The sequence below is a fragment of the Salvelinus alpinus genome, chromosome 21 (assembly GCF_045679555.1).
Source record: "Salvelinus alpinus chromosome 21, SLU_Salpinus.1, whole genome shotgun sequence".
In the NCBI taxonomy this organism is placed as follows: domain Eukaryota; kingdom Metazoa; phylum Chordata; class Actinopteri; order Salmoniformes; family Salmonidae; genus Salvelinus; species Salvelinus alpinus.
Genome location: NC_092106.1, coordinates 16,725,856 through 16,739,025, shown reverse-complemented (window position 1 = coordinate 16,739,025; position 13,170 = coordinate 16,725,856). Strand labels below are relative to the sequence as shown.

The window sequence follows — 13,170 nt, the reverse complement described above, 5'->3', positions numbered from 1 at the left end:
TGACGAACAAAACTAACTGGGAACAGACAAACAGAGAACACAGGTATAATACACTGGGGAAGACGGGCGACACCCGAGACAAGCACAAAGACAGGTGAAACAGATCAAGGTGTGACACAAATAGGAACCTTTTCATAATGTTCCCTAAGGGACATTAAAATATCTTATAACGTTATACTCGGACCGAACTGGGATCTGTGCTGACCGTCCTCTTATGGTCCCAAGGTTAACGTCATGTTTTAATGTTTGTAGAGTGGTCTCAGAACATCAGTGGGATAATGTCTCGCTGAAACCCTTAAAGCAGCTTTCCCAAACTCGGTCCTGGGGACCCCAAGGGGGTCAATCATCAACTAAATCATCAACTATTCATCAATCTTTGATTATTTGAATCAGCTATGTAATGCTAGGGCAAGAAATAAAACATGCAGCCTTGGGGTCCCAAGGACCGAGTTTGGGAAATGCTGCCTTAAAGGGACCTGATGTGAACATCGCCGAATGTCCTTAGGACATCCTCAGTTTTCCTGGTTAAAACATAAATAGGCTGAGTAAATATAATCCAATTAGTTGCTTGTCATAAACTCAATATAGATCCATCTCTATGGAGTGGTTACATGGTGACGATGAAACTACAATCCCATGTGATCATACACTATGGTATATTTAGAGGCTACCAGGACAAGTTATTGCAGCAGTCTCCTCTGTCAAGCAAGAAGACATTTTATGGACATAAGTTTATTTTTCTTTCACACCTCCGAAGTCTGATATGGTACAGATATTATCGGGATCTTTAAAAATTATTGTACGACTTTGAGGGAGGATGAGAATTTATTTTGTTAAAACTATTGTGTTTAGTCTGAGCCTAAACAGAATCAAATGATTCACACTTGAATTTATTCACATCCATACACGCTCAAGCCTTCCAAGGACTAAGAATTGCTGCATTGACCAGAGAAAGAAAATTAACAAAAGCTATGGAGAACTCAACCCAAGTCAAGTTATTTTATCTCTTTGGCTTACAGGAGACATTTAACAACAAATCAGTATATTTTATCTTGTCTCTTACCACATACCTTCTCATCATCACTGTGAATTTGACTCTGATCATAACAATCATTCAGGAGAAAGGCCTCCATGAGCCCATGTATATCTTTCTGTGTAGTTTATGTGTCAATGGATTGTATGGAACTGCTGGTTTCTACCCCAAGTTGTTACTGGACCTTCAGTCAGATGTTCAGGTGATATCTTATGGTGGATGTTTCACTCAAGCCTATGTAATATACACATCTGTCATGTGTGAAATGTCTACTCTAACAGTGATGTCTTACGACAGGTATGTGGCAATATGCAGACCACTACTATACCATACCATTGTGACAAATTTAACTGTTAGAAAGTTACTCTTATTTTCTTGGTGTTATTCTTTATTTATAGGACTGATAAGTCTTAGTTTAACAGTCAGACTTCCTTTGTGTGGATCTCGCATTGATAAAATTTTCTGTGACAATCCATCTATACTGAAACATGCATGTTTACCCATTACCATCAATCACATTTTGAGCCGATGTATAATAGTGGTTCATGTTTTACAGGTACTTTTCATTGTATTTTCTTACAGTCAGATTTTAAGGACTTGTGTAAAGTCAGCTAAGGTAAGGATTAAGTTCACACAGACCTGTGTGCCACATTTAATAACAATATTTATTTTCGTCACAGTGACCCTGTTTGACAATTTGCAAGGATGGAATAGTAATGTAAATATTACGCTAAATATGCGTAATGCAATGGCCGTACAATTCCTTGTTATACCACCTGTCTTAAACCCTGTCATATATGGACTTAACCTCCAGCAGATTCGAAGGGCAGTTTTTAGAAAGTGTAATGCACATAAAATCTTGGATATGAGATGTTAGTTACATCTTAAGCAACAGGGAGACTTACTGATATCAGAAGTCAACAAAATGAAGGTAAAATCTACCAAAACTGTTGCACGGTTAAATGGCCCCTAATTTGTTTATGTCTATCGCCCTCTTCTGGGGAAATTATTTACAAATATTCCAAGAATAGAGTAATTGTAGCACACCTCCTGAGCAGGAAAATGCTTGAATGCGTCCCAAATGGCACCCTATTCCCTTTATGGTGCACTACTTTTGACCAGAGCCAAAGTAGTGCACTATTAAGGAAATGGGGTCCAATGGATAGCACAAATATGTGACTCCTTATGCAGTTAAGAACTTTTTAAAGAAGAACAGCAATATGCAAAGCTACTCCTTCGACGTATATTTTCCCCACTGGGTGCTTTATTCATAATACTGTTAACAAAAATAAATGATGTCATTAATGGTTGTGGTTACAATACAGTAAATATATTGATTCTTTTTAGGTTACTGAGTTGTGATAATGTATATATGTGCTTATAAACAGGCATCCTCAGTGTATCTCAAATATATGTGTGTTCACAACCACTTTGGAGGGCAATTCATTGTTTAATTGGTGCAATAACACAAATATGCATGAAACTAGAAAGTAAGGTTGAATGTAGGCTACATATTTGGAGTGATTGTAAATGGCATTAACAAGATACAATAAATACTGAACAGAAATATCACATTCTGAATTCCCATTTAATTTATTTACTAGATGTAGATTTTTCTCCAGCGTATACATATTCTATATTAATATTCTGACAAAATAATTGCCTATGTTCATATTCTGACAATTTGAAATCATGTATTTTGACTGTCTTCTGGTGGTATTAATATACAAGTTATTGGAGCAGTATCCCTGTGTCAAGCAAGAACACATTTCACAGGCACAAGTTTCTTTATATCTTTCACACCTCAGAAGTCTGATAATATATATTTTCGGGATATTTTATTTTATTTTTAAGAATAAGAGTTTGATGGAGGATATGAATTTGTTTTGTTAGAAGTATTGTGGACACATAATCAAATAATTCACACACATACATTCCCCTCCATACACGCTCAAGCCTTGTAAGGACTAAGAATTGCTGCATTGACCAGAGGAAGAAAATTAGCAAAAGCTATGGAGAACTCAACCCAAGTCAAGTTCTTTTATCTCTTTGGCTTACAGGAGACATTTAACAACAAATCAGTATATTTTATCTTGTCTCTTATCACATACCTTCTCATCATCACTGTGAATTTGACTCTGATCATAACAATCATTCAGGAGAAAGGTCTCCATGAGCCCATGTATATCTTTCTGTGTAGTTTATGTGTCAATGGATTGTATGGAACTGCTGGTTTCTACCCCAAGTTGTTACTGGACCTTCAGTCAGATGTTCAGGTGATATCTTATGGTGGATGTTTGACTCAAGCCTATGTAATATACACATCTGTCCTGTGTGAACTTTCTACTCTAACAGTGATGTCTTACGACAGGTATGTGGCAATATGCAGACCACTACTATACCATACCATTGTGACATCTTTAACTGTTAGAAAGTTACTCTTATTTTCTTGGTGTTATTCTTTATTTATAGCACTCATAGCACTTAGTTTAACTGCCAGACTACCTTTGTGTGGATCGCGCATTGATAAAATCTTCTGTGACAATGTGTCTATAGTAAACCATTCATGTTTACCCATAACCATCAATCATATTTTGAGCTTTTGTATAATAGTGGTACATGTTTTACAGATACTTCTCATTGCATTTTCGTACTATCAGATTGTAAGGACTTGTGTAAAGTCAGCTAAGGGAAGGATTAAATTCACACAGACATATGTGCCACATTTATTGACAATGGTTATTTTCATCACAGTGACCCTTTTTGACACTTTGCAAGGATGGAATAGTAATGTAAATATTACGCTAAATATGCGTAATGCAATGGCTGTACAATTCCTTGTTATACCACCTGTCTTAAACCCTGTCATATATGGACTTAACCTCCAGAAAATTCGAAGAGCAGTTTTTATAAAGTGAAATAGACATAAAAGCATTGACGTGAGAGGTTAGTTACATGATCTTACACAACAGGGAGACTTCCTGATTGATATCAGAAGTCAACAAAAATAAAGTTAAAATCTGGCAAAACTGTTGCAAGGTTAAATGGTCCCTTATTTGTTTTATCTATCGCCCTCCTCTGGGAAAATGATTTACAAATATTCCAAGAATAGAGTAATTGTAGCAAATCAAAATGTATTGCTCACATTCACATATTTAGCAGATGTTATTGCTGGTGTAGAAAAATGCTTGTGTTCCTAGCTCCAATAGTGCAGTAATATCTAACAATACACACAAATCTAAAATAATAAAATAATGGAATAAAGAAATACAGAAATATTAGGATGAGCAATGTCAGTGTCTGGAGCATAAATATATATGATTTATACAGTGCATTTGGAAAGTATTCAGACCCCTTCCCTTTTTCCACATTTTGTTATGTTACAGCCTTATTATAAAATTGATTTTTCTTTCAATCTACACACAATTCTCCATAATAACAAAGCGACAACAGTTTGAGGGAAAGATGAACGGAGCAAATTAGAGAGAGATCCTTGATGAAAACCTACTCAGACTTGGGCGAAGGTTCACCTTTCAACAGGACAACGACACTAAGCACACAGCCAAGACAGTGCAGGAGTGACTTTGGGACAAGGAGTGACTTCTGGGCCACTCAATGTCCTTGAGTGGCCCAGCCAGAGCCCGGACTTGAACCCGATCTAACATCTCTGGAGAGACCTGAAAGTACCTGTGCAGCGAAGCTCCCAACCTGAGAAGAATGGGAGAATCTCCCCAAATACAGCTGTGCCAAGCTGCATGCGTCATACCAAAGAAGACTCGAGGCTGTAATCGCTGTCAAAGGTGTTTCAACAAAGTACTGAGTAAACGGTCTGAATACTTATGTGAATGTGATATTTCCGTTTATTTTTTTATGTATATATACACTACCGGTCAAAAGTTTTAGAACACCTACTCATTCAAGTGTTTTTACTTTATTTTTACAATTTTCTATATTGTATAATAATAGTGAAGACATCAAAACAATGAAATAACACATATGGAATCATGTAGTAACCAAAAAAGTGTTAAACCAATCTAAATATATTTAAACCCTTGAATGAGTAGGTGTGTCCAAACTTTTGACTGGTTCTGTATATCACCCTCTTCTGGTAAAGTGATTCACAAATATATCAAGAATAGATTAATTGTAACACACTTCTTGAGCAGGAAAATGCTTGGGTTACGTCCCAAATTGCTCCCTATTCCCTATTTAGTGCACTATTTCTGACCAGAGCCAAAGTAGTGCACTATAAAGGGAAAAGGGTGCAATCAATAGTGCAATTTTGTGACTCCTTATGGAGGTATTTACTTTCCAATGAAGAACAACAATATGCAACGCTACTCTTCAATACACACACTACATAATCAAAAGTATGTGGACATCTGTTCGTCGAACATCTCATTCAAAATCAAGGACATTAACATGGAGTTTCTCATCCCTTTGCTGCTATAACAGCCTCCACCCTTCTGGGAAGGCTTTCCACTAGCTGTTGGAACATTGCTGCGGGGACTTCCATTCAGCCACAAGAGCATGAGTGAGGTCGGGCACTGATGTTGGGCGATTAGGCCTGGCTCGCAGTCGGCATTCCAATTCATCACAAAGTTGTTCAATGGGGACAGGGTTCTATGCAGGCCAGTCAAGTTCTTCCACACCGATCTCGACGAACAATTTTAGTATGGACATTGTATTGTGCACAGGGGTGTTGTTCTCCCGTGTGGCGCAGTGGGATAAGACACTGCATCTCAGTGCAAAAGTGGTCACTGCAGTACCTGGTTCAAATCCAGGCTGCTTTACATCTGGCTGTGATTGGGAGTCCAATAGGGCGGTGCACAGTTGGCCCAGCATTGTCCGTGTTTGGCCGGGCTATGCCGTCATTGTAAATAAGAATTTGGTCTTAACTGACTTAGCTAGCTAAATAAAATAAATATATATTTTTTTTAATTAACTTTCATGCTGAATTAGGAAAGGGCCTTCCCCAAACTGTTGCCACAAAGATGGATGTAAAGAATAATCTAGAATGTCATTGTATGCTGTAGCGTTAATATTTCCCTTCACTGGAACTAAGGGGCCTAGCCTGAACCATGAAAAACAGCCCCAGACCATTATTCCTCCTCCACCAAACTTTACATTTGGCACTCTGCATTCGGGCATCCACTAAACCCAGAATCGTCCTTCGGACTGCCAGATGGTGAAGCATGATTCATCACTCCAGAGAATGCGTTTCCACTGCTCCAGAGTCCAATGGTAGAGAGCTTAACACAACTCAAGCCATTGCGCAGTGTAATCTTAAGCTTGTATGCGGCTGCTCGGCCATGGAAACCCATTTAATGAAGCTCCCAACTAAGCTATTGTGCTGACGTTGCTTCCAGAGGCAGTTAGGAACTCAGTAGTGAGTGTTGCAACCGAGGACAGACTATTTTTACTCGCTACGGGCTGCAGCACTCTGCGGTCCCGTTCTGTGGGCTTTAGTGACCGACCACTTTATAGCTGAGCCGTTGTTGCTCCTGGACGTTTCCAATTCACAAGAACAGCACTTACAGCTGACTGGGGAAGCTCTAGCAGGGCAGAAATTTGACAAACTGACGTGTTGGAAAGGTGGCATCCTATGATGGTGCCACGTTGAAGTCACTGAGCTCTTCAGTAAGGCCATTCTACTGCCAATGTTTGTCTATGGAGATTGAATGGCTGTGTGCTCGATTTTATACACCTGTCAGAAATGGGTGTGACTGAAATAGCCGAATACATTAATTTGAAGGGGTGTCCACATACTTTTGTATATATAGTGTATTTTCCCCCACTGGTGCTTTATTCTAAATACTCTGAAAAGAAAATGATGTATATAATGCTTGTGGTAACAGTACTATAAAATCATTTACATTTTAGGGGGTTGTAGAGTTATAACGTATCAATGTTCTTAAGCAGGCCTCTTCCTCAGTGTATTTCTCAAAATAAATGGATCATCACAACTGCTTTTGAAGGCAATTCATTATTTCATTAATGCAATAACAAGAATATGTATGTAACAAGAAAGCATGGTTGAATGTAACCTACACATTTTTTTGTGATATAAATTGCATAAATAAGATACAAGAATACTGAACAGAAATATCTTATTCAGAATTTCTATTTAATTGAATCATGACACAAACGTTTCTCAAATTTGAACATATATTCTCTATTCATATTCTGACAAAAGGATTGTCTATAATAGCATTCTGACAATTCAAAATTATGTATTTGTACTGTCTTATAGGCTGTGTATAGCTTCAGTTAGTAACAGTAACAGAAACAGAGAAACTTCCAAATATGAAGGACTAACCTCAAAATAGGCGGAGTCAAATGATTTACACTTGTGATTGGATAAACCTTGCATTTTGAGTTGGATTGACATATTGACTAGCCAACCATTGATTGTAGCTTTTCTGTTCCTTCCCTCTGTGATGAAGTAGTGTTATGATTTTTCTATTAGATTAGGAGGACAAAAAATATCCTATTATACAGATCTACTGTAAGGTTTTGGGTGTAGCTGGTGCAGAGGAGTCAGGCGCAGGACAGCAGAGATGAGTAAAACAAAGAACTAATATCAAGCCCACAAACATCGGACCGAACTTACAATAAAACAATCACTCACAAAAACCATGGGGGAAACAGAGGTTTAAAAAATGAACGTGTAATTGGGGAATTGAAACCAGGTATGTAAAAAAAAGACAGAACAAATGGAAAATTAAAAGTGGATCGGCGATGGCTAGAAGGCCGGTGACTTTGACCGAACGCCGCCCGAACAAAAGAGGGACCGACTTTGGCGGAAGTCGTGACAGTACCCCGTTTACCGGGGACGACCCGGTAAACACCACTTGGTATAGAGGTCCTGGATGGCAGGAAGCTTGGCCCCAGTGATGTACTGGGCCATACGCACTACCCTCTGTAGTGGCTTGCGGTCGGAGGCCGAGCAGTTGCCATACCAGGCAGTGATGCAACCAGTCAGGATGCTCTCGATGGTGCAGCTGTAGAACCTTTTGAGGATCTGAGGAGCCATGCCAAATCTTTTCAGTCTTCTAAGGGGGAATAGTTTTGTCGTGCCCTCTTCACGACTGTCTTGGTGTGTTTGGACCATGATAGTTTGTTGGTGATGTGGACACCAAGGACCTTGAAGCTCTCAACCTGCTCCACTACAGCCCCGTTGATCAGAATGGGGGCGTGTTCGGTCCTCCTTTTCCTGTAGTCCACAATCATCTCCTTTGTCTTGATCAAGTTGAGGGAGAGGTTGTTGTTCTGGCACCACCCCTCCTTTTGTGGCATTGTAATCCATTATGATTTCAGATTTTTGATGTTCCTGGCCACAGATTCTCCCATCCCTATGCAGCGTACTCATGAGTCCCAGATTTTTGCCTTTCTTTGGCACGTAGGACACAAGGGAAGTGTCGGCCGTGAACACAAACTTAGAGGAATTGATAGGCCTGTTCCGTGTATTCAACAGCTGAGGTGGGAGCTCTAGTTTGGTTTTTCATACTGTTCCTACCATCGTCAGCTTCCTCTTGAGGAGCTCCTGTCCCAGCTTGTGAGAAGTAAAAAAAGTTATCACAGGTGATGTTGTGGCCACGGAGTCACTGTAACACATCCAGGACAACCCACATCCCTTGGTTCTCCTCAGGGACTCCTCCAACTGGCTTCCCCGTATACACTTGCAAGTGCCATGTATATGATGAAGCAGCATCACAGGCAGCCCAGATCTTGAGTCCATATTTTGCGGGTTTAGACGGTATGTACTGCCTGAAGGGGCAGCGGCCCCTAAATGGCATAAGCTGCTCATCAACAGTAACGTTAGGGCCCAGGGTTGTAAAACAGGGGAAGGTGGTCCCCCCACTTGTCCCACACTGACCTGATTACAGCTAGCTTGTCTCTCTGCCGCCGAGCTGGTATGCTGTCTCAGTTATCGAAGCAGATAATCCTGGAAATAATGTGGAAGTTTTCTAGAGACGTTTTTACACTGAAAAATTATCTGCCAGTTTCTGCATCCCACATGGATCCTGTGGATTCCCCATTGGATCCGAAAACACCAAAAAGGATGCAAAACGCAAAGTATGCATGAAAATGAGTTTGGTCCATCACCTTCCATCTCTCTCCAAAAACACGCCCTCCAAATTAGTGCAGTCCAGAATGATTTTCTGGATGGTGTCTGGGATGACCAGTTCAAAAAAATACTTTATGTCCTTCACATGAGTAACCGCGATCCGCGTCGGCCCTGGTTGCATCTTTATGACATTGGCAGCCTTGCAGGGTGGCTCATTCCTTGGGAAAGAAGACAATTTTTTCTCATCCATATTTCTCCTCCTGCAGGCTGCTGATGAGCTGGTTGCTGATGGGCTGGTCCTGGGGCTAGCTGAGGGTCAATCTCATCCTCTTCTTCCAATTCAATGACAGACTCCGAATTAACAGAGACATAATCCTCATATACTGAAAATTCTTCATCTTCCAAAGCGGAAGACGCTCCTTCAACATTCGCTTCTCTCTCTGCAAAAATTATTTATTAGGCCCTCTGAACAGAAATGCTGATTGATTGTGGTAAGGAGCCACACATGCAAATCTATGTATTTGTTGTGTCCCTCCCCCAATTTGCACAGCTGGGGTAGAGTGTGGGAAAATACAGAAATTTTTACAACGTATCGAAATAATGTTGTTTCACACACTACAAAGGGTAAAGAGTGCGAGAAAAGCGTGAGACAGGCAGACAGGGAGGGAGACAGACAAGTTCTTGGTGCTTTGTTGAAACAGCAGGCCCAGGGAGGAGGAAGACAGAGTAAAAGCACACAGCAAGCCTTTTTGTTTAATTTTCACTTGTTTTCACCTACACACACACTTTTCCACACTTTTATTACCCTCGGGTGGACCCGAACACCACATATGTAATATAAATGTGTAGGGGGGTGCACAGTGTACACTCAATGTAAATGTGTTATTTGACATGTTCTTCACAGAAAATGAGCCAAGGCCAGTGAGTATCAGGATGAAATGTTTCTTTTGTTTTCTTTTAGTAAACATTGAAAATGGGTCCCACAGACCCGAACACCACACAAGGGTTAAGTAAATATTAAGGCTATGTGAGAGGTAATAGATTTCGGTTTCATTTAACCCATCTGAACAGTAGGCTACAGTTATCTTGACGTGTCATAGGTCTATTTGAAGTCCCCATCTTGTGACTGTCAAATTTGTATATCGCCTCACAATCCTTACACATAACATAGCTGACACTGCTATTATCCTCTTTTACCACTTCACCAAATCTTTTAAGGTAGGCTTTTGTTTTCTATTTCCTCACTTTAAACCCACCTGCCCACTGATATAACCGCAGGGAATGAGTCAACCTGCACATCACTAACACACACACACACACACACACACACACACACACACACACACACACACACACACACACACACACACACACACACACACACACACACACACACACACACACACACACACACACACACACACACACACACACACACACACACACACACACACATACGCATACACACACACTCACACACACTCTATTATCAATTTAACTGATCCAGATTAAATGAAGATGAGGATGGACCTTGCAAAACAACCTGGTCCAGGGCCGGCTCTTGCTTTTTGGGGGCCCTAAGCGGGATTGGGCAGCGGAGAGAAAATATTGCAGGCCATTTATGTCACTGATTAGCTGAGCCGGAACTGCACTAACCTAACCACCCATGGGACACTGAGAGTCACACCATGACAATTTAATTATTTGTGTCATTGGAGTTCAAGTGAACACACTGCTGTATACTGGGTTTTTTCTGCCTTTAAAAAAGGTATAAAAGCTCAGTGATGTGATAGTAGTTTAGTGTGGAATAGCCCACTGACACAGAACATACAGTAGATCTATGTCCACACAACGGCAGTCTGGAGAAATTTACCAGGTGATCTAGACTTAAATCCTGTTTTAAAAGATATACGTATATGTACGTATTTTTATTGATGTTTTGTCTCTTTATTCAGACAGTAAGGAAATTAAAGGGGGAGACAGGCAAGTGGGAGAATCAGTGAGAAAGGTGGACACAGGGATTTAATCCTGGTCTCTGGTGAGTTATATGTGACTTATGCCAGGGAGAATTACCACACCACAGCTCTGCAAGACTAGCATCCTGTTTGATTCTCACATTATAATTGGAGTGTATGCAAGTTTAACAGTAAAGCAAAAAATTGTAAGCTGAGAGTGTGTCAATTGTATTTGTTATTCAAAAAATGAATATTATTGAACTTACACGATGAATGATGTTTGCAGTATGTTCTACTCAATGTCCATTACAACCACAGGTAACAATGTTTTTCCATGGAATCACTTTGAAGAGTAATGCTGTGGCAAAAATGCAATGAGTCTTGATAAGCAATTATGAGATGTCAATAAGAGATAGATTGTTTCACCTGATAGACACTGTTATACTTGTCTTGTGAACTAACTATATCTCCAAATACTTCTATAGGTACTATTGGGAAAATGATGAACTCAACACAATTCACGTCATTTATACTAGCTGGATATAGTGATAGCGGACACTTAAAGTACTTGTATTTCATTATAATAACTGTGTTATATGTCTCCATAGTTATGGTGAACACAGTGCTTATTGTCGTTATATGTATGGAGAGAAGCCTTCATGAACCCATGTATCTGTTTCTGTGCAGTTTGTTTGTAAATGACTTGTATGGGAGCACTGGTTTGTTTCCTGCTCTCATGACTCATTTGGTTTCAGATGACCATACAGTTTCCACGGTGTGCTGTTACCTACAGATATTTGTCTTGTACACATATGGAACTACTGAATTCATCAATTTAGCAGTCATGGCCTACGACAGGTACCTTGCTATATGTTATCCACTACAGTATAACGTCATCATGACACCCAACAGGGTGTGTATTTTAATTTGTGTAATATGGTTGTACTCTTTTGTAAAATTCACCATACAACTGTCTTTAACTATTCGTTTGCGATTGTGTGGAAACGTCATAGACAAAGTGTATTGTGACAACTACCTGGTAGTAAAACTTGCCTGTTCAACTTCAGACACGACAGTTAATAACATCTATGGACTCAGTGGTATTGTTATGACTGTCGCTGTCCCTTTAATTACTATTGTGTTCTCGTATATTAAGATTCTGACTATTTGTTTGAAATCTTCCATTGAGACCAGACAGAAAGCTTTCAGCACCTGTACTCCTCATCTGGCCTCGCTGCTCAACTTCTCTTTCGGCTGTTTGTTAAATCTGCTCCAGAGTAGATTTGAAAAGTCTATGAGAAATGTTCCAACTGTACTTCACACTATTTTATCAGTGTACTATCTGATGTGCCAGCCACTTTTAAATCCTATTGTGTATGGAGTTAGGATGGCTAAAATCAGACAGGCTTGTAAAAACATACTACCTGTAGGTATGTACCCTAAAACATAAGCTAAACATTAGTGTGACCTTTTCTGTCCTGATTGTTAGATTTTTGTGATGTTGACTTGTGTTTTGTTACAGATAGGCTAGTCGCAATAATGAATGGGGGTGAGAGTTGTAAATGTAAAACATTGAAATATTGTCATATAAATCAAATAAAAACAGGAGAAGTTCATGACTTTGAATTTCTTTCTTAAATTGAAGTATCTAAGGCTGCATTTAAGGCTGATCTTTATTATTGGCAAAATATCTGATCTGGTTGGTCAAAAGACAAATTATTGGCAAATTATCAGAATTAGACTACCTGTGTAAACACAGCCAAATAAATTAAGATATGCAAAACTGTCTGGATCAATCAACAACAGTGAATAAATTGCTGTAAATGTGTGAAAGGTTAGCCCACCATTAGATCCATCAGTAATGGAAAAAGGGCCCAGTAGGTACATGATCGTTTGATGTTTCCAGAGAGAAATCTTGGGAAATACTTTAGCATGAAAACAAACCATATTCTGTCTGGACCAGATACCTTTATTGAGATAAAATGTATCTTGTTTTTCCGGGGTCACTGTGAGATATGTTTGACCTACAGAATGTAACAATCCAAATAGACACGTTTGTTATTGTACTCCATCCACACTTTACCATGGGGAAAGCAGAAGCCAATAATAAT

General features: G+C 39.6%; 3 protein-coding genes across 3 annotated transcripts; all 3 read left to right on the top strand.

The window, feature by feature from the left end:
• Window positions 1-971: 971 nt before the first annotated feature.
• LOC139547504 (olfactory receptor 1D2-like) lies at window positions 972-1,910 on the top strand. The gene has a single exon (XM_071356375.1). It carries the CDS (start codon window positions 972-974, stop codon window positions 1,908-1,910), a length of 939 nt encoding a protein of 312 aa, XP_071212476.1.
• A 1,135-nt stretch (window positions 1,911-3,045) lies between these two features.
• On the top strand, window positions 3,046-3,951 carry LOC139547503 (olfactory receptor 6N1-like). Its single transcript, XM_071356374.1, has one exon. The coding sequence runs from the start codon at window positions 3,046-3,048 to the stop codon at window positions 3,949-3,951; it is 906 nt and encodes a 301-aa protein (XP_071212475.1).
• A 7,607-nt stretch (window positions 3,952-11,558) lies between these two features.
• On the top strand, window positions 11,559-12,509 carry LOC139547502 (olfactory receptor 11A1-like). Its single transcript, XM_071356373.1, has one exon. It carries the CDS (start codon window positions 11,559-11,561, stop codon window positions 12,507-12,509), a length of 951 nt encoding a protein of 316 aa, XP_071212474.1.
• Window positions 12,510-13,170: the final 661 nt, after the last annotated feature.